General features: G+C 37.6%; 2 protein-coding genes across 2 annotated transcripts; one reads left to right on the forward strand and one right to left on the reverse strand.

The window, feature by feature from the left end:
- Positions 1-9: 9 nt before the first annotated feature.
- On the forward strand, positions 10-4,494 carry MRPS18C (mitochondrial ribosomal protein S18C). The gene is made up of 6 exons (XM_036121306.2): positions 10-192; positions 1,216-1,268; positions 2,586-2,669; positions 3,636-3,693; positions 4,229-4,288; positions 4,372-4,494. Exons 1-6 carry the CDS (start codon positions 93-95, stop codon positions 4,446-4,448), a joined length of 432 nt encoding a protein of 143 aa, XP_035977199.1. The 5' UTR covers positions 10-92; the 3' UTR covers positions 4,449-4,494.
- Positions 3,487-24,480, reverse strand: ABRAXAS1 (abraxas 1, BRCA1 A complex subunit). The gene is made up of 9 exons (XM_036121305.2): positions 24,346-24,480; positions 22,234-22,324; positions 18,177-18,213; positions 15,046-15,112; positions 13,360-13,553; positions 12,487-12,606; positions 11,228-11,312; positions 8,852-8,966; positions 3,487-8,465 (listed from the first exon to the last, which is right to left on the reverse strand). The coding sequence occupies exons 1-9, from the start codon at positions 24,430-24,432 to the stop codon at positions 8,032-8,034; spliced, it is 1,230 nt and encodes a 409-aa protein (XP_035977198.1). The 5' UTR covers positions 24,433-24,480; the 3' UTR covers positions 3,487-8,031.
- Between the last annotated feature and the right edge of the window lie 3,324 nt (positions 24,481-27,804).

Raw genomic sequence — 27,804 nt, forward strand, 5'->3', positions numbered from 1 at the left:
AACCGAGTACTCGGGCCAACAGGGGAAGAGCACCGGCGGGGACTTGTCAGGACGATTTGGAAAGAGGAAAGGAAGAGGAGGAGCGAGGAGCCATGGCGGCTTTGGTTGCTGTTTGCGGTGGTCTAGGGAGGAAAAAGTTAACGCGTTTCGTCAAGGCTGCTCTCTGCCTCACAGATCCTGGGACTCACGCGGGTACAGTTTCCATATCCTATACTCTTTGCAGCCATTGCCGTAGCGCTAACTAGGTTGGTGGAGTTGTCATTATTAGCTCAACGACGCCGGTTTTTAGGCGACTAAGAGCTTCTCCAAGAGAGATGGGAATCTGTAATGACCAATGACTAGTATTTTATTTTTTAAAAGATTTTATTTATTTATTTGAGATAGAGCATGAGCGGGGCGGGGGGGGCAGAGGGAGAGGGAGAAGCAGACTCCCCACTGAGCAGGGAGCCGGATGTGGGGCTGGATCCCAGGACCCTGAGATCATGACCTGAGCCGAAAGCAGACGATTAACCGACTGAGCCACCCAGGCGCCCCCATGACTAGTATTTTAAAGCAGAAGGGGGGGGGGGAATAAAGCAGAAGGGGGCGTGAATGTTATCTAGTACACTTTCTATTTTCCTTTTAAACACACAAAGAGAGTGATCGCGTGATTCCCAAAAAGAGGCAGGGACTTAACTTGCCTGAGAGCTCCAGGTCGAGTTGGTAAGGAAGGGACATTTCCAGAGTCACCCGGTAGTGCATTACAGGAGTTGTCTAAGGTCCCAGATCAGGGCGCAATTGTGACATGGACTCTTGAGTCTTTCATTTCTGCATTTTATCTTCTCTGTCAATAACTACTCTTTAGGAGGTCTGTTACATTTTCCCTTTGGTATAACAGTGCCTTTCTATTGCTTTCCCCTTAAGTGTTTGCCTTAAAATCTGTCTCTAACCATGCAGTGAGGGGAAAATAAAATTCATGAAGAGAGCAGGTGAGAGGTTTGTAGGGGTGGAGAAATACATGCCCTTTCCCCAAAGCCTTGGAAAGCACATTCATCTTAAATCTTATTCTGCCTCACATCTAAAGGTTTTTATCCAGTTGTTGTATGTGAATATAAAACCTTTCTTTTATATAAAGTTCTATCCCTTGATTCATCTTGCTTCCATAAAAACAAAAATCTTTCTTTAGTTGCTGAGCTGACAAAGAGAATTGATTTGTTGCTGTTTATTTAATTGCAGTGCTGTGGAGAAGTTGTTCACAATATAAACAGGTAGCCGGCAATGAGGACCTGGTAAGACTTTTTTTCTTCTTTTTAAGGCATTTGCAAATATGACCAAATTCTTGTATTTTAGCTATTTGAATACGACAAAACGATTAAGATGATAATCAGTTTGAGTTTGAAAATTACAATTCATTGGTGAATTGTCACTTAAGTGAGCTTTGAAGTAAGAGAATTCCTAGAGTCCTAACAAGAAGCATTGCTTGTGTAACACTGTATTTTTCTTCTTAGATCTTAAATTTAAGGATATGTGCTTTGGAAATTAAAAAAGATAGTTTTGGTGGGTGCAGTAATTGCAGAATATCCAACAGAGGGATTACAAAGTCTACCTGTACCTTGGTTCTCTTTCCCATTTCAGATTCAATTCTTTGTCCTATTCATTACTGGGGGTGGGGAGTGGGTGTTTTAGTAAATGAAGGATCAAAATCGAAGTTTTATGCCAGGACATTAAATAGTTTCTATTAGCCTGTAGGTGTATTTTTATGGGTTTCAAGTACTAGCATTGGGCTTAGCCAGTGTAAGTTTTCTTGCTACCTGCAAAGATGATTTGACACTAATCAAACCATACAGAGCACTTAGTGCAGTGTAAAGAAGGAACATAGTCATTATAAGTGAACTGCATGTAAATTGGATTAAGCAAGTTTGAGGAGGTGGAAAACACAGAAATCCTCTAGTCCCTTGAGCATCCTTCTTGTCATTTAATGCACACCATAGTTCAAGGGAGTAAAGGAAATTACTAGAGCTCTTTTCTAGGTCATCAATTCCCGAGGCTCTAATGAAGTATGGGCTCTCAGAATAAAGCTCACAGTCTCTTTCATTTGAAATTTTGCATACAACTACAGTGGATTATGGACTTCAAAGCCATTTCTAGATTAAGAATCTCTTGATTGGAGACGTGAGTATACTGATTATAGAAGGGAGGCATGTGGCAGAAGCATTAGAGGCAGTAATGAAGACAGAGAAAACGAAAAGGCTGACATAAATGTGTAAAGCAATCTGGGACCATAAAAGTTATCCTCCCATAAACCTTTGTTTTTTCCAAGGATTGTATTTTATCCCAGAATCCTCCTCCATGATTTAATTCCTCCTTAGCCAAACCAGAGTATTTGTACAAAATATGTATGAACACACTGAAATCTTTAAAATGGTGACTCCTTTTCAGAAACACTGATTTTTCTTATATAAGCCAAGCTGTTGTATTTTTTTTTTCATAGTAAGAAAGGTACAACTAATCCTTTGGATAGATTTAAATGTGGTAACCTTAAGATTTAATTTTTTTAAATTTAACACATTAAACTGTATTATCTTTTTTTCTTTCCTTTATTTTAGCCCGTTCCAATGGAAAATCCTTATAAGGAGCCTCTTAAAAAATGTATCTTGTGTGGAAAACGTGTAGATTATAAGAATGTACAGGTGAGATATGGTTTTACTTCACTGTGATATTTGATTTTAGGATTTGCTGCTTTATTAGTCATAACTAACAGGCTTTGTGTAGAGGCACCTGTTTTAGTAACTTCGTAATTTCAAATCTGGTTTTCTATGTATAAGTCATCTCTGTTTTATTCTTATGAGAGCCCTTTAGCTCTCCTTCATCTGCTATTATTTCAGGTGTTTTCTTGTCTGCCCTGGAGGTCACTAATAGCTCACTATGCAGTGATTCTTAGTTGGTAGAGTTGAATAGTTTGGAAAAATCTCCTCTGGTGAATTTGGTCTCTGTACTAATAACACTACCGATATCACTGCTTTAAATGTAATTTTATCTGTTGTAGGGCTCAGCAGATTAAAAGTGGAAAATCTGGGGGAGAGAATGGTGCTGTAGTGAAGTATACTGACAGCAGCAAAAAGTGATAGTAGCTGCCTTAGGTGAAAACCAAGAAGTTTAAAGATGCATCTTATCAGAAGGATTATGTGTAGTGCCAGGAACAATGCCTGGTACCTGAAAAGTACCAAAGAATTTAATAAAACGTAAATTATGGCAAGTGGCCTGATGGACCTGTACCTCTTGGAAGACCTCACTGTAGTCTGATACAGTGCGATAGCCTATCGTGACAGATGAAATGCTTAGTGCCTTATTACAAGCAATAGTATTTTAGGAAGTATCTGTGGAAAAGTTCAAGAAAACAGCTTTAGCACTGAAAAGTGTACATTAATCTGTTTCGACATACTGGATAAGAGATGTTAACTTAGTAATCAGTTTTTTCACTTAAAAAAATGACATTAATAGAATGAGCATAGTTCAGTATTTTATGAAGTTTGAAATTTATTTATAAACCTTTACATAACTGGACAGTGATATATAATTTTTTAAATTTACATAATCAAGGTTGAACAAATGTATTGATATAAATTTTTTTCTTCTCCAAATATAACTCAAAACAGCTTTTGTCCCAGTTTATTTCTCCATTTACTGGATGCATTTATGGAAGGCACATAACAGGTATTTTGTTTTCTATTATAGCAACTTATAAAAAATTATACAAATCTATTTGTTATTTAAGAAAAATGTCAAATTTTCAAGTTGTGCTATAAATCACTAGTAGACCAGATACTAGAGGTACTTTTGAGAAAGCCTCTTCGTAGCCCAAAAGGATTATTATTTTACATGTCTTCTTATGCTCAGAGTTAACTATAGGCAGACAACATGTAAAAAAACTAGGGCTTTAGAAAATTGTGTTGATGTTTTGGAGTATACTGTAATCGTTCCTAGACTACTTATTTAAACCAGGGCCTATCTGCCTATAGGCCAAGTTAGATCTGCCACCTGTTTTTGTAAGTAGTTTATTTACATAATGCCTGTGGCTGCTTTGTGAGCTACATCAGAGTAATTACAGCAGTGACTGTATGGCCCGCAAAGCCTAAGATATTTACTGCCTGGCTATTTATAGGTTTTCCAACCTTTCCTTGACTTAAGATAGTTGCTATGCATTTTGAGTGTTGACATTTTTTATGAATATGAAAGCATTTTTTTATAGGTCTTTGTGGGAAGAAACAGAAAGAAATCACAAAAGCAATTAAGAGAGCTCAAATAATGGGTAAGAGCACCTGAAAAACTGAATTGGGCCAATCAAAAGTTTGCTCATTATCTTTTGTGAAGCACTTTCATTATCTTTTACAGGGTTTATGCCAGTTACATACAAGGATCCTGCATATCTCAAAGACCCTAAAGTTTGTAACATCAAGTATCGGGAATAAATTATAGGAGTCTTAACATCCATCAATAAACATATTTTACAATAAATGGTTGTATGATTCTAATATTGACTCAAATTACAAGATTTAATAACCTTTGGGTAGAAAATCAGCTAAATCTTTTCAAACTGAAGTTTTAAGTTAATTCTTAATAATTGAAATCTTACAAGGAAAAGGTAAAGCATCCTCTTCACTTTTAAAGAACATGAGTTATTTAAAATGTTAATACTCATTATTTTATATACATACAAATTTTAAAAAACTGGTACTATAGGATGGTCCCCAGTTAGCTCATAAAACTCATGGGGATTTAAAATACAGAAAGGATGGGGGCGCCTGGGTGGCTTAGTCGGTTAAGCATCTGTCTTCGGCTCAGGTCATGATCCTAGGACCCTGGGATGGAGCCCCACATTAGGCTCCCTGCTCGTCCGGGAGCCTGCTTCTCCCTCTCCCTCTGCAAGCCAGCCCCCCCACCCCCCTGCTTGTGATCTGTGTCAAATAAATAAAATCTTTAAAAAAATATATGGAAAGGATGACTTCTATTGGAATTTTACTTTAGGCCCAGATTCTGTCTTGTATATGGGATTTTAGGGATATGGGTGTATGAAGGTGGAATGCTTGTATTATACACAAATTCCATGTGGCAGGGTGTGGATTTAAAATTTTGCTCAGATTTTCTAACTAGTAAATAGAAGTATGCCTGGCTAGGACAGTGGGTCTTCCCTTTGTAGAGATGTTACATGGGGATGGATAGTGATGCAGTTGCAGGACCTCAGATTTACTCCTGGGCTAGTCTATCTTAAAACTGGTAGCATACTTTAAAAATGATCCATAGGCAAATGGTCTAGAACTATCTTACTCCAGTGATACAAACTAATCGCCAAAAGATGAGAATAATTGGGGAAAAATGATCTATGAGGACCCTTTTCCTTCATTTAATGCCCTGAAACTTGGGTCATCAAACTTATTTATGGAAGTTAAGCCGGGACGGACCTCAGCAAGCTTCTCTGATGGAAAATTTAGCATTTCTTTCTTCAAAGAAGATGGATCATTGTGCACAAGTATAAGCCAAATACATTACCTCTTTATAGTGTTTTAGCAAATTTAACTTTAGATGAAAGCCTGTTTCTTGTAAGCAGTCTTTGAAAAATCTTAAGCTATTGTCTTCAGAAGGTATTTGCGTATGTTGGTTACTTATTGCTTCTGCAGTTCCTTGTCTAGCATGTTTTATCTGTTGGTTCATAAACTGGTACATGGAGGGCGGGGAGAGACTGAAGAGGCAGGCTATTTGTAGGTGGCAGGCTTAGTAATAAGCAAGGGAACTTACTCAGGAAGTTTGTCTTGAGTGGCCGCAAGACAAGTACATCTCTGCACCTGCCTGCTAGTCTTAAAAGTTTATACTGAGGCCTTAACTGGGTTCAGTCACACATACAATCCATATGGTGTCAACATCTTACTTTCTCAAGGCTGTCTTTGGAACAGCTCACACTGTGGGAACAGTAGGCAAAATGTACATTCCAAGGACGGAAGTGGAACCTTTGCTTCAGTCCGGCTGCCAGGTCAACCAGCAGTCTTGTGTTCTCAATAACCTCCTCCAGCAGTTCATTTGTTGGTTGCATTTAGTCCTTATTCTATGTTCTGTGTGATGTTCTATATGCTCTAGTGATGTTTGTGGTTATTTTAAGATTTATTTGAGGAAGAGCATGCGAGAGAGAACAAGGTGGCGGGGGAGGGGGGCGGGGTGGAGGGCAGGAGAAGCAGACTTCCCGCAAAGCATGGAGCCAAACACAGGGCTCCATCCCAGGACCCTGGGATCATGACCTGGGCCGAAGGCAGACACTTAACTGACTGAGCCACCCAGGAGCCCCTGTTTGTGGTTATTTTTTAAGTTAGGCTTCAGACTGCCAACCTATTACCCCTCCCTCTGCCTGGTGTTGTTACACAGCAGTGCTTCTTAGGTAACCAGTTAAACGATCCCAACAGAAACTCATTATTTGTACAGAACATCCCTGCTGTTATATGGGCTTCATTAGCACCCCATGGTAACTAATGCATGTTAAAATAGATAAAAGATAGTTTTGATAGTAGCTATGAATTTGTTGTGTCACTTAGGAAGTAGGAGATGGAAAAGCAATGGTCAAAGTGTGTGTTCAGCATTTCATCCAGTGAGTAAAACATAAAGGCTTCATATGATGTATAGGCTTTGTGGAAAATTCTCAAAATTATGGAAAAGACAAATACAAAAAACACAGTAAAAGCTCTTAGCCAACTTCCACTTAACCAATTCACTGGATTAAACCGGAGCTTTACATCCTTAAAATCATACTGAAGCCCATACTCTTCAAACCTGTTGAGTTTTGCATTGCCAAGAGGCAGCTATTTTGTTCCCAGACCTGTGTTAGTTTTGTCTGTCATTGTATTGATGAAGTATGAGCATTAAAGTTATTGTTGCAATGAAAATGAAGTAAATGCTTTTGAAAGATAAAAAAATAGTTTTAAGAAAATAGTTGTCAAGTTAGGTGTGGTTAGGACAGCTGAAGAAGGTTGGAAGTAGGAGGGTGCTGTGAAATGAAAAAAAAAGCATTTTGTACTCAGGTTGCTTTTCAAGTTTCTTTAAATTCTTCACTTTAAAGAAACTAAAACTGGGAATTGTAAAGGTTAAATAATGGATGTGATTTATACTGGAACACCAGCATACTCAGAAAAGTTCCTAATCCCACAACAAAAGGTTGACAAATGAATGTACAATTCTGCTTTATGTTAAAATGAAATCTTGGTGATAGACATATGTATACCTATACACATATGTACATTTTTGAGTCCCACTTTAATTGGCCTTTTCAGCTACTTGACCAGCTGCTGATCTCAGACACGCTGCATTATCAGGCTTGTTCTGTTCTCAAATTCTGGATTCACTCAATTCTGTGTAGAAGACTCTAGACTAGGGAGAGATATTTGTGCCACATTACAGTTTTGCCGTAATTAGAACTGCCAGATTTAGCAAATAGAAATATAGGACATGTGATTAAATTTGAACTCCGATTCAAATTCAATTATTCATTTAAACAATGAGTAAGTTTTCAATGCCTAATACTGCATGTTGTCCAGCATTTTATCTGGCAACCCTAGCCATTTATTGTAACTTAAGGAACAGGAATTACGGTGCCTTAGATAAAAATGAAATACATTTCATATTAACTTTAGACTATCTTTTTTTTCTATTGTGAAAATAAGGTTAGTCTTTCTTTTCCAATTCTAAAGAATGCTACAGAAGTTTAAAAGAATATCATTTAAGCTTTTCCCTCAACAGTTTCGTAAAAGGAGCAAAAAACGGGGGGGGCGCCTCTGGAACATACGACTCTTGATCTTGGGGTTGTAGGTTCAAGCTCCATGTTGGGTGTAGGAATTACTTAAAATCTTTAACAAAGGAGGGGGACAAAAAAAGGTTATGGTTTTAAAATAAAGTGCTTTAAAAAATAAATGTACTAGAACTTATGTATTACTGCAAAATACCTGAACATAGTAAAAACAATATAAATGGCTTTACCCGTCAGCCAATTAAAAATGTCCTTTTGGCCTAAAATGATCAAAATGTAGGAGACTGTGGATAGTCACCACAACCCTTCATTTTTTCAATGTCTTCATCTGTTTCGGGGCTGCTCATTGTGGATGCTTTTTCTTGATTACTACTATCAGTATCTGTTTTAGATGGTTTGTTTTGTATCTCTAATGGCCGTGACTTCTTGAATTGCCATCCATCATTGGTATCTAAAGCTTTACGTTTAATCATTTGCAGGGCACCACTAGCTGGACTAGCTTCAGGAATGTCTGTGTATTCTACCATTAAGGTCAGGTTGTCTATCACATTGAGTTGGTGGTTGGCAGTACAGCTACTTTTAGAAATATGCCTATTTTTCAAGGAGATAACACATGAATGAAGAAATTCATGATCTGGAAAAAAGGTCCGTAAAGCTTGACAAAGAAAAATGTTCTCCTGAGGGTCTTTTTCGATGTTCTCTCCTAAACAAAATAAAACAATAGTTCAACATACCATATTTGTCCTACAAAGCTTTTGTAATCTATTTGTTAGTAAAGTCAAAAAGACTTTAACTGAACAGTTATATCAGATCCTCTAAACTGAGAAAAATGGTGCGCATAATCCCAAATACTAATTTATATGCCACTGTATTCTAAAAGTTTAAGTTGTATTTTTTAATATCAACAATATAGTATAGCTACAGTAATACCAAGTTCTTTGTTTAGTAGGATTTAATAATATTAATAAAACAATTATTTTTAACCCTAAGGTAGATGATCAATAGTATAGCCAGCTCATCCATAATTCACATCAGTGAGAATTTTTTTTTAAAGCACAGAAGGTAGTGATGTGTGAACTTTTTACTTACGTGCTGCTTGAATTTGTCCCTGTTTTCTTTTTTTAATTTCCCGTTTCAGTCTGGTTACGTCCTTTAGTAGTTTCTCTACTGCTCGCTCACTGTGTTCTACTTTCTTGCATATACTCTGCAAAATAAAATAAGGGCAAAATAAAATAAGCTGTATACTACAGCTAGGTTCACAAATGATAGACAGTCCTTTGTAGTACACAGTATCAAGTATTATTAGCCTTTATAAACACTTTATTTTGCTATTTTCTGAAGGAACTCAGCAAGCACTTATATGGTGCTTTATAGATTATAAAATGCTTTCCAGACGTGTTAACTTTCCATTTATACACAGCTTTATCACACCAGTGATATCTGCTTGATAATACACAGAAATAAAAAAGGTATTTCAGTCACTTTGGAACAAAAAATACTGGAGTATTTTGAGAGATGCTTGCTTACTGCAAACATTTAATATTAAGAAACTGACAATAAGGAAAAGTAACTTTTATTGTTATGAAAAAGCTATTACAGATTTTTAATTAGTGTGAAGGAAACAACTTTCGAAAAGCGGACTGGCCTTACTTTTCATCAGTTTTAAGTACTAGTTAAAATACCCTTTGACTCCGTGATTTCATTTTGGGAATATACTTTAAGTAAATAATAAAAATTTATATAAGATGATGTTTCTTAGTATAATATCAAATCAAGTTACTTATTTCCAATTATAGGGTAACAGATTGTTACATCTTGTTTTAGAATGTTAGTTTTTTTACTTCTTCATGCTTAGTTTTAAAATGGATACATTTTAGGATATCTGCCCAGCCTATTTCTCATGATCTTGTCCACCATGCCATAAAAGTTCACCAGTAACCCCTTTACCAACTTCCACCCTAACTGACCCAAGCAGAGATACCACATAGCCAGCTGGCAAATCCCAGTCTTCTGAACAGATCTAAATGCTGTTCTCTGGTTAGCCAGAGAATGAACAAACAGATCTGTAGGTACTATGAAGGAAGGCAGTGTGCAGACACAAAGGGAAAAAGTAAGTTTGATGACATTCCGGCTCCTGGTTCCAATTCCTTCCTGAAGCTCAGCTGCTTTCTGCCTACAGTTCCTGTAATATACCTCTACATCCCCTATTTTAGCCCGAGTTAGTATTCTGACACAAGAGTTCTAATATATGGCTATATGAAATACACTGCCATTAAAAAGAACTAAAGAATATGTAACAAAAATGCTTAATGCTTTTGAAATGAAAAATGCTTAATGACAGCAAATAAAAATGACACAAATTTATAAGTCCCCATCACTGTCAACTATGTAAAACTATGTATATACTTTAGACATATATACAAAAAATTAGAAAATATGGCAAAGTGTAAATGGTTATGTTACAATGATGGGATTCTGGATGTTTCTCTAGTTTCTAAAATTCCCATATTATCATTCACATTAAAAAATAGTGAGCAGTATTAGTAGTGTAAAATGTATTAACCCTACTTCTCTTAATGTGCCTTGTTGATGAGTATGGTGGCCATGGAATATACTACCCAGATCTCCCATTTGGAGGAAGCATAGTTGACTAACAGCCCCAGCTACCATCCTTTTGGGTCCACTACTGAAGCCAGAGGCTGCTCTTAACTGACTGAGCACAGTGGGGTATTAGTACAAATCCATTCCGGTAGGAAAACTTTGCTGAGATTCCCATCAGCCTGGCTGAAACCACTCCGGCCCTGCAGTCTAAAACTGTCTCTACCCAACTGTCCTCCTTCCTGTCCCCTTTCTCAGGTGTCAGACTCAGCATTATAAGTCTCTCTGCCCACTCTTGCTCCTCCCCACTTTTAACCTTCTCAGCCTAATCAGTCTCTTACATGGCTAGTCCCATCTTGATGTCTACTACTCAACTGATTAAATGAGACCGAATTCAGTCCTGTGGTAGATTATTCTGTTCTCAAATACTGCTTCCCTTTTTATCCTGTAAAAGGATTATATATCCCTGTCTACCGCCATGAAATAGGGATATATAATCTGGCCAATGAAAGTGAGTGGAAGTGACATGTCGGCTCTGAGAAGTTTTAAGAGCTGTTGTGAATGTCTACCAGCTTTCTTGCTCTTTTCCCTTGTCACGAGAAGAGCATGTCCCACATAAGGGCTACTCCTTCAGTCTGGATCCTAGAATGAAGATGGCACTTAGAACAAGAGGAGAGCTGCAGCCAAGATATAATGTGAATGAAATTGAACTTTTGCTTTTGTAAGCCACTGAGATTGAGGTCTTACCGAACCTAAACTACAAAAATATAAACCTAATCAAATGTCAAGTTATCCCTAAAAGATTTCAGTTATCAATTTGATATGAACTCCAGTAGTAGTCTTTAAGTGTTTGATATGTTAACTTACCTTTAATTCCTCTTGTAAAGAAGCATACATTTCATTTATTTTATGTACCTCCTTTAGAGATCCATCTTCTGTAAAAAATTCAGAGCTGGAAAATACCATTTTGTCAGGCAAATGTATAGAAGTCATTTTAATGCTATAATGAAACACTTATTTGTAGTTGAGGAACAACAGAAGATTCTTTTTACTGGTTTTGTAGGGACCATATTTTGTCAACCTGCTTGTTTCACAGCAAAACCAATCAGAAAACTTAGTTCATATATCTTCATATTAGCAGACTTTGAAGCCTCTTAAGGACTATTGCCAGGACTCAAAAGAGGGTAAGTAAAAATAAAGACTGAAGGAGAGAGGGGTTGAAAGAGGTTTCTTTCTTGGCAATGGGGACCAGTCAATTTAAAAATATTTTATTGAATTTAAGTCATCACTGAAAGAGGCAACATTATTTTACATACCAAAAAGGAAAAAAAAAAGGGCTAAGGCATAGTTTGTAAAATATCCCAATTTGAGATGTAAAACTGCGTCTCAGAATCAGTGAAATATGGTATTCAGTTTCTATAAAATGGTTAATCCTTGTGGGGACACAAAAATAAATAAAAATCTAGTCCCTTATTCTCAGTTTCCACTCGAGTAAGCACTCTCTAGTACCAGTGTTATTTCTGACATTAACTATTCCCTTAATGAACACAAAAAAGTTATAGCTCAGCACCCTACAGGATGAGTGAGTCTTGGCTAAAGCCTTGTATTTTTGTCATTACTTAATATCCAGTCTAATTTCATGCCTTTATAATCTATTTTTTTTTTAAGATTTTATCTATTTGACAGAAACACAGCGAGAGAGGGAACACAAGCAGGGGGAGTGGGAGAGGGAGAAGCAGGCTTCCCGCGAAGCAGGGAGCCCGATGCGGAGCTCGATCCCAGGACGCTGGGATCATGACCTCAGCCAAAGGCAGACGCTTAACGACTGAGCCACCCAGGCGCCCTCATGCCTTTATAATCTAAATTGCTGCCTTAGAAAATTATTTTGAGACTAGCTACTTATTCTTAGAATACATATGAGGACACATACAGGATATAAAATACCCCCCTTCTTTGTATATTATAAATGAACAAGTGCTAGAAGGAAATATGGAGAAATTAAAAAGTCTGTTTTACTTGAGTAAGGTGGTCATTAGTTTCCTTTCATTTTTATTCTATGTAATAAAAAATTAATTTTAAAAAACGAATAGGAGTAAGCTCAGTGGAAAGCAGTTGAAGAATCTCACCTGTGAGTTTTTACTGCTCGGCTAAAACCAGTGGACTCACAGGAACCTGACACGGTTTTATAACCCAGTTGTTCGGACATGCCCAGATTGGCCACCACTAATGGTATCCTGTGAAAAAGTCTGAAGAAATGAAATTTTAAAGTATAAACTTAAAGTGAAATATTAGCATCCACCTATTATATACCTATATATACTTATATATATTATGTACAGAGTACCTTTCCCCTACAAGATTAAAAAACAAAAAAAAAACCATTCCATACTACTTACCTGAGATAGAATTTACTGACTTGAGGCAAATGGCTTTTAAAAGTGGTGAAATGTGCACAGTGTAAGATAGTTGTGTGAAAATAATACTTTAATAGCTATCTTAACATGTAAAAATAGGCAGTATTGTTGAGATTTAGCCTGTCTTCCATGAATAATAAAATTAGTCTTATTTCGCACTCTTTTACTTAATCCTCATATTTCATGAGAGTGTTCTATAACTTGGGAGGGGGGGCGTTAACTCATTCTGGTGGGCCATCAAGAATGACCTTTCTCCCTTGCAGAGGTTAGAGAAAAGCTGCTCAAGTACCGAGGCTTAGTTCCATATTATGTCCTTTAGCAACCAGTTTTCCACCTCATGGTAAATAATAACAAATCCTCGGTGTCAAAAACACTCGTCATCATTCCATACTAGGCTTCTAATTTCCTTATCTAACCTTCATTTTCCCATCTATAAAGAAACATGGTAGACCAACTTCAGAGGGTTATTGTGACAGTCTAATGCAACAATATTTGAAAATACTTGGTAAGAGGCAAAAAGTACAATGCAAACACTGGGTATATTTTCCTATTAACTTAAATTGCCAGTGACTGGCCAACATTTACCCCTTCTGAGGTTTATATAAGGCATGCTCCAGCCGATGAGTAGAGCAGCTTTCTGTTATTATACTTGGTGTTAACAGTAGAAAGACAAGTTCCCGGCTTGAAAGATGATTTTGTAAGTTTTTGTGAAGCAGTCTCTCTCTAAATGTCATGATCTGGTCTGAATGACGTCGGAATTTGTACCAACCAACCACAGTCTGAGAGAAAATACAAAAAAAAAAAAAAAAATCAGGTATATACCTTAATGGTTACAATTACTATGTGTCTTACTATCATAATTAAGCAATAAAGTTGACAGCCTTAAAAATGGCTTTCTTAAATTTATAAACAAAGCACAAACTTAACTATACACTTTACTTTTTTTTCTATTTATTTTTTTAAAGATTTTGTTTGAGAGAGAGCAAGAAAGCGAGCAAGCACGAGCTGGGGGAGGGGCGGGCAGAGGGAGAGGCAGACTCCCCGCCAATCAGGGAGCCCGATGGGGTGGAGCTCGATCCCAGGACCCTAGGATCATGACCCCAGCCAAAGGCTCACCCAACCTACTGAGCCACCCAGGTGCCCCTACACTTTACTTTTAAAGTATGCAAACTGACTTACAGTCAAATTACTTTCCATCCAGTTACAGGGCTACTATTTTAGTCAATATAGAGAAAAAAATTCCTAACTTCCTCTAGTTTCTTTATGGTTTTTGCTATTTTTAGTCTTTAGTCAAAATTTAAATGAAGAAAATGTCAAAGAAAACAAGTTAACTTCCTGTTTGGGTACTTGGTTTGCTAAATAAGTAAACTGAACCCAACAACTTTTAACTGAAATTTGTATGGGAATGATATCACCTACCCCACAGAGTTGGTTTCAAAATTGAGTAAGATCATATGAAATGGTTTTATAAACTGTAACATCTGCTGAACAAATTTGTTATTACTAAATTTTTTTAAACTGGAAAAATAAATCTCATTCACAGGGAACTTAATTATAAGAGAAAAACAACCACTTTGCTTAGAGATCTCTGTGTGACAACTTTAGCAACTAAGTTTTATATCTGCACTAGAGGAAATTAAAATGAGTTCTTTTTAAAACTAAAACGTTTTTACAGGTACATTTTAAATATCCAAATATAATTGGGGGGGAAGCCCAAAGCATTTTCATCAAAGGATGGTTTTTAAAAGAAACTCCTTTTACTGAATCTACTTTTATTCTCAACTCAAAGATCAAAATGTTTTAAGAAGAAAGTATCGCCCCCCGCCCCATTATGTATTTGGGGAAAAAACCCCTATTTTGATCACTCAACAAGTCTTAACTAAACGCCACGTATGTGTGGAGGGTTCCAATGAGGTTCTATATAGCGAAGTGCTAGTAACTGCAGCTATGTAAAAGAACAGTAATGAATTAGGTCCTAGAATAAATGGCACTGGAAAGGGGTATGGTAGGAATGTAGAAGAGGAAGAGATCAATGCTAATTAAAATATTTGAGGATGAGACCAAGATTAATACTTTTAATGACTAGTTTTGTTCTCAGAGCAAAACTTTGAATTTCCAGAAAGAACAAGCCTTTCCTCACCTGCTTATAGGACATTGTGAAGACAAGTAAGTGCTGCTTGAAAGTTCTGTTAAAGTATTACACGTTTTTTTCAGAGCTGAAAATAATACATATAATACCAAACAAAAAACAAAAGGTAAGTCAGGGAATACCTTTTTGACACTTGATAATATTTTCTTCAGTGCTTGCTCATTTAGTTCACCAGAAGAATTATAAAAACTGTAAAAGCCAAAATTAAAGGCATTACAAATAGGCTAAAAATATGATTTTACTAGCACTTTTAATTTTAGTTACTCCTTACCCAACCAAAATCCATATACCCACTTGCTGGTCAGATGAAATTCTAAAAACAGAAATTTCTCAAATTAACAGACTTAAAGTGGTTGAAATATGAGGCCCATAAGCAAGGAGAAAGGAAAAGAAGTGGAGAAATTTCAAGAAATAAGTTTGGGCATCACATTTTTTTAAGCCTAAAACAAAACAAACCATCCATTAAATATAAGAAGTTTTAAAAGTCTACATAGCCAGTTCACAATTCACTTATTAAAACTTTTTTTAAAATATTGATACATACAAAAGAATGTGTGAGTAATGAAACACAACAAAAAGACAGTTTATTCATTGCTAATTCCAAAAGCTATATACTTCTATCAAGTTGAGAAGCACTTTAGGAGCTGGTTGGTTTTGGGTCTTTTTTTTTTTTTGCGGGGGGGACAAGGGGTTTAGATGTTAGTTTAGTTTAGTGGTCTTTGTTCTGTTGGAATGTCAAAGATGTAGGGAGAATTGAAAGATAATTCTAAAAGATTCTAAAGTGTTTACTTCCAGCTTTCTTCCTTCTTCAATAACAGGAATTGCATATTTTCCTCCTTTTAACATTCACTGAGATCAACAATATTCTTTCCTATGATAGTGAAATACCTGTTATGCAAAATCCTTCATAAATAATACTCACTGTAATAAGCTTTTACTGGTAGTTCTATTCTGTACTGAAAAAACTTAGTTATGTCAAACTGAAAAAAACATATCCTAATAAGCAATGTTTTTTTTTTTTCAACTTACAAAGACTTGCATTAAAAATTTTCCATCAAAAAATTTTAATGGGAAAATAGACAAAATGGAGTGTTCCACTTATCAAAAGGGGGTTTCAACTGATCAAACAGATCCTTCCACTTTACCTGTTTATTATTCTAACATGAATACTCTAAATACAAGTTTATTCCTGTATTTCTCTAGCATGGCCCACTTCCCACTTCTCAAACTGGGGCATAAGGCTAAATACACTGGGTATATAAGAAACAACAGGATAACACTGTACACTCTGCGCAAACACTGATTTTATGTGAAGTTCCTGGCAAGTGGGGCCATTTTTATATAGAAAGATATTGTGCAGAATTCATGTTAAACTGCGTAATTTTTTAAGTGAGTTTTAGGCTTCAGTGGATTGTTTTCCAGATGTTTCCTCCAGATTCTTGGTAAGTGATTCCGTGTTATTCAATGGAAAACTTTGAGAAACAATGTTATTAGAAAAGGGTTGGCAAACTTTTCTGTAAAGGGCCAGAGAGTAAGTATTTTAGGCTTTGCTGGACAGTTCCTGCTGCATGTTCCTCTGTTGTTCTTTTTGTTTTTTAATTTATTTATTTTATTTTATTTAAAGATTTTATTTATTTATTTGACAGAGAGTGAGAGAGCACAAGCAGGGGAAAGGGAGGCAGAGGGAGAAGCAGGCTCCCCACCGAGCAGGGAGCCCGATGCAGGGCTCAATCCCAGGATGTTGGGATCATGACCCGAGCCAAAGGCAGATGCTTAACCATCTGAGCCACCCAGGCATCCCTCTTTTTGTTTTTCTAACAACCCTTAAAAAATATATTAACTATTCATAGACGGCCCTATAAAAATGGGCCATATTTTGGCACCCTCTGTATTAGCACATAAAACTGGGCATTAAAGCTTATCCAACTGGGACTCCAAGAAATATGGTATCAAAAGGCTTTAACATGTTTACCTGTATTATTTAAAACAAGGAAGAGACATCATGGTATGCTGTTGGATTAGAACTGACGAAATCCTCATTCTTCTAGTTTGTGCCCTACCATTAACCAGTTCTGTGGCACTGGTTATAACATGAACTTTTTAGGCCTATTGTTTTACTAAGGGAAGATGAAGTGTGTAGAAAACTTTACTGAATGCCAGCCTTTTCAGGTGGTTCTCCTTATGCTTCCCTCCCCTTTATCTTGTAAAGCTAAAAGGCTGAGGCTAAAAGGCTGATCATCATTGGATCAGATGGGCTTCCTCCATTGTAAGACTATTAAGTTGGTATAATTATTTAAGACAGTTGCCAGTAGATTTTGAATCACTTTTTCTTTTCACTCTTCCTTCCTAATCTTTTACTGGTCCAGAGTCCCTTAAGGAAGTACTTTTTAAGACTCTCCACCAAGAATCCCTCATTCCACAAGTATTTTTCTATGTCCATTGTATGTAAAACACTATTCAAGATCTATCTCTTTTTGGTACAGCAGTTTAAGACCACATGAAGCCTTGATTTCTGTCACCCCCAACCACAGAACTTTTTCACCTTTACTATTTGCGCCACTGCAATTCTTACACAACCTTAGTGTACATACGGTATATCTGAGATAGAAATGCTGATTTTTCAAGTACAGTTTATATAAATCATAAAGTTAAAACTACACCATATTGTGGTTACAGGTGTTTATGAAAATTCATTTATGCGTGTACTTTTCTATATATATTATACCTCAAAGAAAAGTTTTTTAAAAATATCATAGCCTATTAGGGCTGCAGTACTATTACTATCTGTAGGACTAATAACACAAATTTTCACCATAGGAAGGCAATAGAAGCAGGCTGGATAAAGAACCTAACCAGTTAACAGACAAAAGATTACATTAAATATGTAGTAAGTGAGAAAACAAATGATGAAATAAGCTGAATAAAAGAGTAGAAAAAAGGGCTGCTGTTGATGTATGCGAACATGTCACTGAGCTTATAATATGCAATGAGGTGACTCTGTGAGAAAAGCAATCCTCTAGGTAAACTGGTACCTGGGAGAGTCAGTGGAGACCAGCTAAAGCAAGCATATAAATACAGAGAAAGAACTATTAGGGTTGAAATGAAAAAGTGAATTTTCAGGTATTTTTTCAGAAGTCTTTTCATTTTCACCAGTACCACCACATATAAACTGATAGATGTTTTGTTTTAAAAATTACTTTATTTGCAGAAAGTAATTTTCACAATGGATCACTTACTTGCTCTTACTACTCACCTGAAAAGCTGATAGCATGGAATATATTTCTGGATGTCTGGAAAAAAGGAATTTTTTGCTATGATTACATTAATTATCATTTGAATAGCATATATTGAGGACTTCATATATGAATAGCATATATTGAGCAAAGAAGTACTTTAACATTGTCTCATTTAATTCTCACAACAAATCTATGACACAGATGTTCTATCATTCCTTCCATTTAAAGATGAGGTAACACAGAATGGTGGGGCCAAAATTCAAACCCAGTGCCTCAGTCTTAACTAGAACACTACATTCCCTCTAAACAGGTTTAATAATGAACGGCAACACAAGAGATAAATTTAAAAGTTGCTATGTTTTCATTGAGTTCTAAAAAGGTTATGCTCTAATTTTACCCAGTTGACAACAACAGCTGCTAAATGGATTATCTTCTGTTATTCCAAGTAGTTGCTTCATAAAGGATTTGTCAATGTTAACTGCAGACTAAGGAAAAAAAAAAAACCAGTGTCCTTTAGGAAGTGAGTTTTATTCTTGTCAACAAAAATACATCTAAATTCTGTGTGAAAGAGATGAAATTCTATTGCATAAGACACCATTATAAATCTTGTAAGAAACATCAAGATGAATATGGTGTTCCCTCTATCATTCCAAATTTTCAGATCTTTCAAAGTTATTGAAGGAACAGTAGGAGTGAAACATTCACACCTGATAACACAGAAACCTGTCAAGAGAATACAAGTTCTGGGGTGCCTGGCTGGCTCAGTAGGCAGAGCATGCAACTCTTGACCTCAAGGTTGTGAATCTGAGCCCCACATTGGGTGCAGAGATAAGAACAACAAAGCGAAAACAAGTTCTTCTAGGCTTTCCACTTTTAAGTGTCCCTTGTGTCAAAAATCAAATTTTACCAGACAGCATTTACTGGATCACTGTAACAGCAATCATCTATTTCAGATCGTTCCTGTGACATGTCCTATTTGTGTGTCTCTTCTTTGCGCATATCCTAGCCAGATTACTAGAAATTTTTTTAGTTACTTAAATCAAAGACATCCGTTTGATTACAGAGAATTTGTGACTCTTCAGCTAGATGAAGAAACCCATTATCAAACTGCTGTTGAGGGGCACCTGGGTGGCTTAGTCGGTTAAGCATCTGCCTTCGGCTCAGGTCATGATCCCAGAGTTCTGGGATTGAGCCCCACATTGGGCTCTCTGCTCAGCAGGAAGCCTGCTTCTCCCTCTCCCTTTGCCTGCAGCTCTCCCTGCTTGTGCTCTATCAAATAAATAAATAAAATCTTTAAAAAACAAACAAAAAGCCCCAAACTGCTTTTGAACAATCTCTTCAAGTAAATATCTGAAGGCTGGAGACATCTCTGCATGTTTGTACCTGCAAGTGCCATCTTTAAAGAGAAAACTACATGAAATCACCATTTCAATAACTTTATATTAATAAAAATAATTCAGTCTATTTAGAGAAGGAAAAGTGATTATTCTCTTTAGACATTTTTCTAGCAAATGTGTTATCCTCAGATAAATCCCTGTCTGAAAAACAAAACAAAGCTTAACAGAAATAGTCTGTTACTGATAACTGGCCAAACATGCTGGTGTGTGTTTGAAAATGTGTATGATGAAAATCTCATTAACCAAAGCAGTGTGATTTGGTGATTCTGGTTTTTACTTGTTAGTCATCTAGTGATCCAACATTTTAAAATAATCTGAGCAAATACTTAAGTGGAATCCTACAGCACTTGCCTAATACCCTGATGCTTAGCATTGTTCCCAGCACAATGGAGTTGCTCAATAAATGATTGCTTAATTAACTCCTTAAAATATGTTTGATTACTTTGGGCAGCATGCCAATTACAATTAGGGGGAAAAATGCCCCCAAGGGTTTGCTTTTAAAAAGCTTGTATCTGGGGGCGCCTGGATGGCTCGGTTGGTAAGCATCTGACTCTTGGTTTTGGCTCAGGTCATGATCTCAGGGTCCTGAAATTTAAGCCCTGGGTGGGTTCCAGGCTGAGTGTCAGCGTGGAGCCTGCTTAAGATTTTCTCTCCCTCTGCCCCTCCCCCCTCAAATAAATAAATCTTAAAAAAAAAAATAAAGCTTGTGTCTGAGCAGAAAAAAACATCATTAACAAAGTAAAATTACAAACTGTATAAACATGTGTAACACAGGACAAAAGACCAGTTACCTTAAGTTGTAACATGGTATTACAAATCAGTAAGAAAAAGCAAAATAGTTCAGCAGAAATATAGTCGAAGCATGCAACAGGCCTGTCCTTTTCAAAAAAACGAAAGCTGCCCCCAAAGAAATAAACAACTTCATTTGTAATTAAGAAATACAAATTAAAATTACTTTCATTTATCAAATTGGCAAAGATTAAAAAATTGGATAATACCTAGTAGTGGCAACAGTATGGGGACCCAGGCACTTTTACATATTGTGGAGGAGTCTTAAAATAGCATGACTTTTCCAAAGGCAATGATCTACAAGGAATTTGACTTTCCAACAGACTCAAGGCACAGAGATATATGCACTATAAAGTGTTTATCATTATACTGTTTTGTATTAACAAAAAAAAGGAAGTCGTTCATTTGCAGTATATAGATACAGCGAGAATACAGATCCATTAGAAAGAAGGGCAAATTATACACATTGATACTATTCTGCACTAATAGAACAGTATCAGTAGAGATATTTATCTTGGAAATATTTATCCACGTATAGTATAATCCCATTTGTGTAAATAAAAATATATACACATTTATATACATGTGTATTGTTAATGAGTAAAAAAATACTTGTAAAACGGGTTGCCACAGAAGAGACTCTAATGAGACTGAACTGACTTTATATATTTACTTTACACACATATACTACATTTATATACAGATGTAAATTTACATATATACTTCCAGTTTTAACCTTTTAAAGTGGCAAACGAGAAGTGACATACAGGACTATAAACCGATACAATCTTTCTGCAAAGCAATTTGCTAATACAGATCAAGAATCTTAAAAATGCTCAAACCCTTTGACACCATAATACCACCCCCAGAAATCTATGCATAATAAATGTAGAAAAATGTGTAAGGATGTTAACTGTGGTATAATTTATGAAAATGAAAAACTGGAAACAACTGATTATAATTTATTTAAAGGACTGCTGAAATCACATAGAGAATACAATGCAGTTAAAACAGTGATACTTAGGGGCGCCTGGGTGGCTCAGTCGTTAAGCATCTGCCTTTGGCTCAGGTCATGATCCCAGGGTCCTGGGATCGAGTCCCACATCGGGCTCCCTGCTCCGCGGGAGGCCTGCTTCTCCCTCTCCCACTCCCCCTGCTTGTGTTCCCTCTCTTGCTATCTCTCTCTCTGTCAAATAAATAAATAAAATCTTTAAAAAAAACCCAAAAAAACAGTGATACTTAGAGGCTTGTTTAACATGGGAAAGTGGTCATGACACAGTCTGATGTCATCATGCCACATTTTTTATAAAGCACATCACCAATTTTGTTTTTCAAAATATGCTTAGAAAAAATCATATATTAGGTAATCAGAAAACCCCCTATATATTTTAAAGCTCCCTTTTCCCTTCTTCCTGAAAGAACAGCTGCCATCTGCTGCAGGTGCTTCACCACCCACTCCTCAACCTCTCTGCAGGCTGGCCTTATACTCCACAAGTTACTTAGGGTTTTCAGTGATCTAATCACAGTTTTTTCAGTTCTCCTCTTCCAACTTTTCTGCAGCATTTCATGTTTTTGTCCGAACTGTTTTATCTTTTTTTGGTCTTCACTTGCTGGTTCCTTCTCCTTTTGCTGGGCCATCTCTGTGCCACTTAAATATAAGCAGGAGCTATTCCATCCTTTTCCCCACAGTAGTCTTATCTGCATTCTATGTCCCACACTCTATCTTGCTTTAGCAGGCCATGGCCATAATTTTAATTGAGAAATGAATGCAATAAAATTGGCTTTAAAATGTTTTATCTATTTCTTAAAACAATTTAAAAACTAATTTATGCTGATCCTGTTCAGCATAAAGCACCAAATATAAGAGACACAGAAATAAGTGACTCACCAATTGTATAAATAACTTCAACATCATCCATTTGGGAATCAGTAATACTATTCTTGGCTTCACCTTTCACTTCCCCAAGAAGAAAACCTTCCTATAAGGATAAAAATAAGCAGTATATGGAATACCGTGATTGAATTAACTACTCAGTCATTTAACCAACCAATATTTCCTAAGTGTTTCACAATGTATACGGGGAGTGTGTGCTACAGCCCCAGGTACCCAAAAGAAAGACCAGGTGCACTTCCAGTGTAGTTGGGAAACATGAACAGAAGAGCGACTGTAAATAAAATAATAAAATGAGTAGAAGAGATTGTAAATACCACTGTGATTTTACCACACCTGGAACATAAAAGGCTTAAAGCCAGAAATGAGCACACAATGTTTGAAGGAGGAGGAGCAGAGCAGTTTGCCTTGGAACAGAGAAGGCTCCCATTTCTGAGTAATGAAATCATAGATAGACAGGAATAGCGCCAATAATGGAACATCCCAAATAATTAGTCAAGGACTCTGGATTAATGGCACGTGCTTCTGGAAGCCAGTGGATGCTTCTGAGTTATGAAACGACACAATGATTAGTGTTTTTAGATTAAAAATTGTACAAAATATTAAAGATCTGGGAATTCGGTCTGATTTCTTTTTAAAATGCAAGCACTTGCCACAACGGTAATAATGTCTTTGAATTTCGGATTTTTCAATTATTTCACTTGGCACATTTAAAGACCCAATATGCTTAACAGACAATAAAGATTTTATCTTCTTCATAATTAGTTAAGAATGCCCCCCCACCTCATTTAAAAAAAATAAACCCCACAAATAGAATATTTCAATAACTGGATGTCTTTACTGGAGTGTCGGGGTAACAATCCAGAACTCTATAGTCCAGTGTTGTAGACAAACCCTGGGAAAGGAAGCAGGGTCAATGCAAGTACAGCTATCCAGAAAGCCACCTTTTAAAGATGTTAGGAAAAAGATGTAAGAAATAAGGGCCTATTTAACACTATGGTACTTCCCAAGGGCTAATATTTTAAGCTACACAGACTTAAGGACCCATTCTGTTTATATTCACACTAAGGCATTCCAAAATGATTTCCACCGTCGCACACATTTTAAATCGCCATATATTTGCTCTTAGCTGGGTGTTAATCCACAAGGTTATTTAAAATTGGACACATGAAAGATATCAATTCCAACCTTATCAGGATTGTGCCAAAAAACAATTTTAGAGAAAAGAGACATTATAAAATGAAGGGCACAATATTTAGCAGAAATCAGTAGGTTTTGTTCGGTATGGTATTCTCTAAACTGTACTAGCATACTAAGCACTTAAATCTAAGACACTACTTATCAGGCTCAAAGTTTTCTGATTTCATAAAAGTTTTTTAAAACGTGTACCGTATTTAAAAAACTACTTCATCCAGAGATTTTGAACCTGGCAGAAGTATAAAATAATAATTAATATTTGAGGATAAACAAATGTTTCCATTATAATTGAATGCATCAGAAAAGGAACTAAGGCCGCACAATTTCATAAATTTAATACCAATGCAAACAAAAGTCAGATATCTGATATACCAAATTAGACTTTATCATCCACTAAGCCTTCCCCGAAAACAGGCACTGGATGCCTCCTCTACAATTCCCTCACTAGCCTACCATCTCAACAAACACGCACAGTGGGTGCTGTGCACGAAAAATTCAGCTGTCTTTGAAAACTACTGGCGGTAGTCAGGAAAAACGGAAAGTTAATCCGCCACCTTCCTAGCGTAGTGGGAGAACGCTATGTGAACTTTCCATCCTTTCCCAACCAAATTTAACCAGGAAAAAAGGGAGACCGCTGGAAGAGAGAAACGGGGGCGTGTGGGACATTCCGGTCCGGGTGAAGAAATAAATACTGGTTAGAAGAGGGAAGGCTAGCCTTGGAAAAGACTTGGTGGGCGGTAGGTACACTTAGAACGGCCCAGGAGCGGGAGAAGGCAGAGCGCCAGGGCAGAGAGCCGGTGGGGCGCCGTCGGGGAGCTCGTGGGCAGGGACCGGGGAAACGGCAGCGGGGGGCGCCGGCGCGCGGGGCCTCTTCCGAGGCGACGCCGGAGCCCGCCTCGCCCCTCGGCTCACCGTGTCCGAGTCGGTGTTGAGGTGCTGGAAAGCGAGTGCGCCAAGCACAAAGCCGGAGAGCACCGCGGACGTGCTCTCGCCCTCCATGCTTCCGCAAACGAAGCGCCGCGAGAGGGTGCGGAGGCGGGGCGCGCCAGGCCGGGGCCCTTATGCGTCGCGGCGGCAAGGCGGGGCCGAGCGAGTAGGCGGGGCCTGCGCCGGCGCACTAGACGCCGCGCGCTCCGCCGAGGAAGCGGGCCTGCTAAGGCGCGGGCGTCCTCCGGCTGGGAGGGTGCGGCTGGGTGGCTGTGGCGGGCCGGGCGGGGGCCCCTTGGGTTCTTCCCTGGCGGTGCCGTCGGGGTCGCACCGTGACTTCGGCTTCAGACTTCGCCCTCGAGGCTGGTGGGTGTTGGGACACCGTTGCAGAGCACCATAAAGCAAGTTTGGGTGGCCAGCTGCTGCTGAGCGATCCGTGGCATATATGCAAACTATAAAAAATGAACAGTGCTGACAGAATAGAAGCATTGCTTATGTCATTGTAATAGCACAATGGAAATGCCGTGTTTATGGTTTCAAAGCCTTTAACACATTGAAACTTCTAGAGTACTAGTACCCCTTTCAGAGACTCTCTCTTCTAGAACACTCCAGTGATGGTCCATCCCGTGGGGGTGGGATGGCTTGGGTTTCTTTGAAGGTTCGCTAACTTTTAGAAAATTAAGGACTCAGGGTAATTTAATGGATACACTGATTGTGAACATTGTTCTGACAGTTTAATGATCTGTAAGCCATGCTGTGTTGGGTCATTTGATATAAATAGTAAGGGGAGTGCGAAGACCAGGGCTTGACAATATTCCACACACAAATATGTAAAGCTATGTTTCTTTTTTCATTAATTTTTTTGTTAACATATGATGTATTATTTGTTTCAGGGGTACAGGTCTGTGATAAAGCTATGTTTCTTAAATGATTAAAAGTCAGCAAAATACCAGACTCCTGAACTGAGTTAGTATTGCACATTTCTGGGTTTTGTTGTATGGCAGCCATGTTTGGCTAACACCTTGGAAGACAGATGTGTAGAATTATGTGTTTATTACCTAAGATTAAGTTTCTTGCCTTCATTTGAGCAAAATCACTATTGATATGAAAAGATTTTTCACATAATTTCTGTTTTATGAGTGGTAATGATCTGAAGGATTAAAAAATAAAATGTAACACTATTCCAAGAGACCAGAAATAAACCCTCAATATAAAGTCAAATAATTTTCAACAAGTTTGCCAAGACCATTCATTAGGGAAAGGACAGTCTTTTCAACAAATGCAAAAGAATAAAGTTAGACTCTTACCCTACACCACAGACAACAATTAGCTCAAAATGGATCAAAGATGTCAACATAAGACCTGAAACTATGAAATTCTTAGAAGAAAACATAGGGGGAAAGCTTCAGGACATTGGATTTAGCAATGATGTCTTGGATGACACCAAAGGCACAGACACCAAAGGAAAAAATATGCAAATTGTACTTCATCAAATTAAAACCTTTGTCTGTCAAAGGACATTATCAAGAGAGTGAAAGGCAACCTATAGAATGGGAGAAATATTTGTAAACCAGGTATCTGATAATAGATTAATTTCCTGAATATATATAAAGACCTACAACTCGATGACAGTAAAACAACACAATTAAAAAAGGAGCAAAGAACTTGAATGGACATTTCTCTGAATAAGATACACAGGTGGCCAATAAGCACACAAAAAGATAACATCACTAATCATTAGGGAAATGCAAATCAAAACCACAGTGAGATACTACTTCACGTACATCAGGATGGCGATGGTATAATAAATAATATATTTGGTCTTTGTCCCTGCCTCCAGGGACAGCGTTCCTAAACTCTTGGAGTCTCCAAAGTGATGGAAGTATCTTTTGCTAATGTGACTCTAAGGGTGGGAGAACTAGATAGCACAAGGATGGGAGCTAGTTGCTGGAAAGACCAAACCTTGATTAGATTGGAACTTTTAGCTCCATTCCTGACCTCTTAGGTGAGAGGAGCTAGGGATTAAGTTTAATCACCAATGGCCAATGACTTAATCATGCCTAAGTAATGAAACCGCCATTACAACTCCTTAAGAATGGGATTTCCCTGAACAAAAGCAAGCAAATGTCTGAGAAGCCTTATAAAATTCGTTGTCTCAGCTTCCTTTCATGGGTCTTTCAGAGACTAATAAAAAAAATTAGTTAACAAGGAAATGGGGAAAGGCAGAGAGGAGAGTCAAAGAACTCTCCCAGTAAGGTGGAAATCTTTAAGTGGTTATTAAGAAATGAAATAAATAAAACAGACATAGATGGGGTTGAAAAAAGTTCTTAATACAGAACTATTGAAGATTGGGTGGACCAAATGAACTCCCTTCTGGTTCCCCAACATTAAAATGCCCCAAACAAGTTTGCTCTATTTACCCCAGTTTGGAGGAATTTAAAAAGCTGGAAGGCAAAGAGAAACCTGGCCTGGAATCACCTAGGGCAATAGTCAGGCAAATTAACCCAGATAAAGATTGACACACGGGCCAGGGTCCCTTGGCTTGGGACTCAAAGCTAACACTCAGAAATGGGTAAAATGGTCAGAGGATAAAGATAAGAAGTTCCTGAGATTCCTGGATGCAGGAGACACATACACTCTGGTACCAAAACTTGTTGGTGAAGCCCTAACATGGGCTACAATTAGATTGAAGGAATATAGAAATATAAGAGTTGATAGGATTAAGGTGAAAGTTTGAGTGAAAATTGTAATGTTTAAACAGGCTTTATATGAAGAGGTTGTTGTCTCCTTTATCTGAATGTTTTATGGGAATAGATACTGTTAAAAACAAGACAACAGGCCTAAAGGGGAGTCATTTCAGCAAAGCCCCCTGCCCGAACTGAGACTTACCTTAGTTTCTGCTTTCCCAGGGATGGAATCTTAAACTAGTGTCTAATTAGCACTAGTTAGGCAATCTGCCTGATAGACCCCCTGCTATACCCAAAAGGAAAGCAAACTTGCAATAACCAACCTACGTTTTTGTCTAGTTTAACACCTGGGTGGCTCAGTGGGTTAAGTGTCCAACTCTTGGTTTCAGCTCAGGTTACGATCTGGGGGTTCTGGGATCGAGCTCCACATCAGGCTCTGTGCTCAGCACGGATTCTGCGGGAGATTCTCTCTTCCCCTCTGCTCCTCCCTTGCTCTCTCTATCCCTCTCTCAAATAAATAAATAAAATCTTAAAAAAAACCACGTCATTTTGTACAGCTCCTCGGAGCTCCTTTCTATCTGCTAGATTGGATGCTTCCCAATTTATGAGTCGTTGAATAAAGCCAATAAGATCTTTAAAACTTACTCAGTTGAATCTTGTTTTGTAATAGTATTATATCTGACTAGGGAACACTTTCCCTACATAGTGTAGGGCAACCCGATTGGGTGGAGGCCAGCAGCACAGGAGGTGAAAGTAT

This window comes from Halichoerus grypus, chromosome 3 (assembly GCF_964656455.1).
Source record: "Halichoerus grypus chromosome 3, mHalGry1.hap1.1, whole genome shotgun sequence".
Lineage (NCBI taxonomy): Eukaryota > Metazoa > Chordata > Mammalia > Carnivora > Phocidae > Halichoerus > Halichoerus grypus.

Coding starts and splice junctions, on each gene's coding strand:
- ABRAXAS1 (XM_036121305.2), bottom strand. CDS start 24,432: ATGGAGGGCGAGAGCACGTCCGCGGTGCTCTCCGGCTTTGTGCTTGGC. Junction 18,214..22,233: donor TGAAGTTATTTATACAATTG/GTGAGTCACTTA, acceptor CCTTTTTTCCAG/ACATCCAGAAATATATTCCA. Junction 8,967..11,227: donor CTTTACAAGAGGAATTAAAG/GTAAGTTAACAT, acceptor TTTATTTTGCAG/AGTATATGCAAGAAAGTAGA.
- MRPS18C (XM_036121306.2), top strand. CDS start 93: ATGGCGGCTTTGGTTGCTGTTTGCGGTGGTCTAGGGAGGAAAAAGTTA. Junction 1,269..2,585: donor TAGCCGGCAATGAGGACCTG/GTAAGACTTTTT, acceptor CCTTTATTTTAG/CCCGTTCCAATGGAAAATCC. Junction 2,670..3,635: donor TAGATTATAAGAATGTACAG/GTGAGATATGGT, acceptor AACTCAAAACAG/CTTTTGTCCCAGTTTATTTC.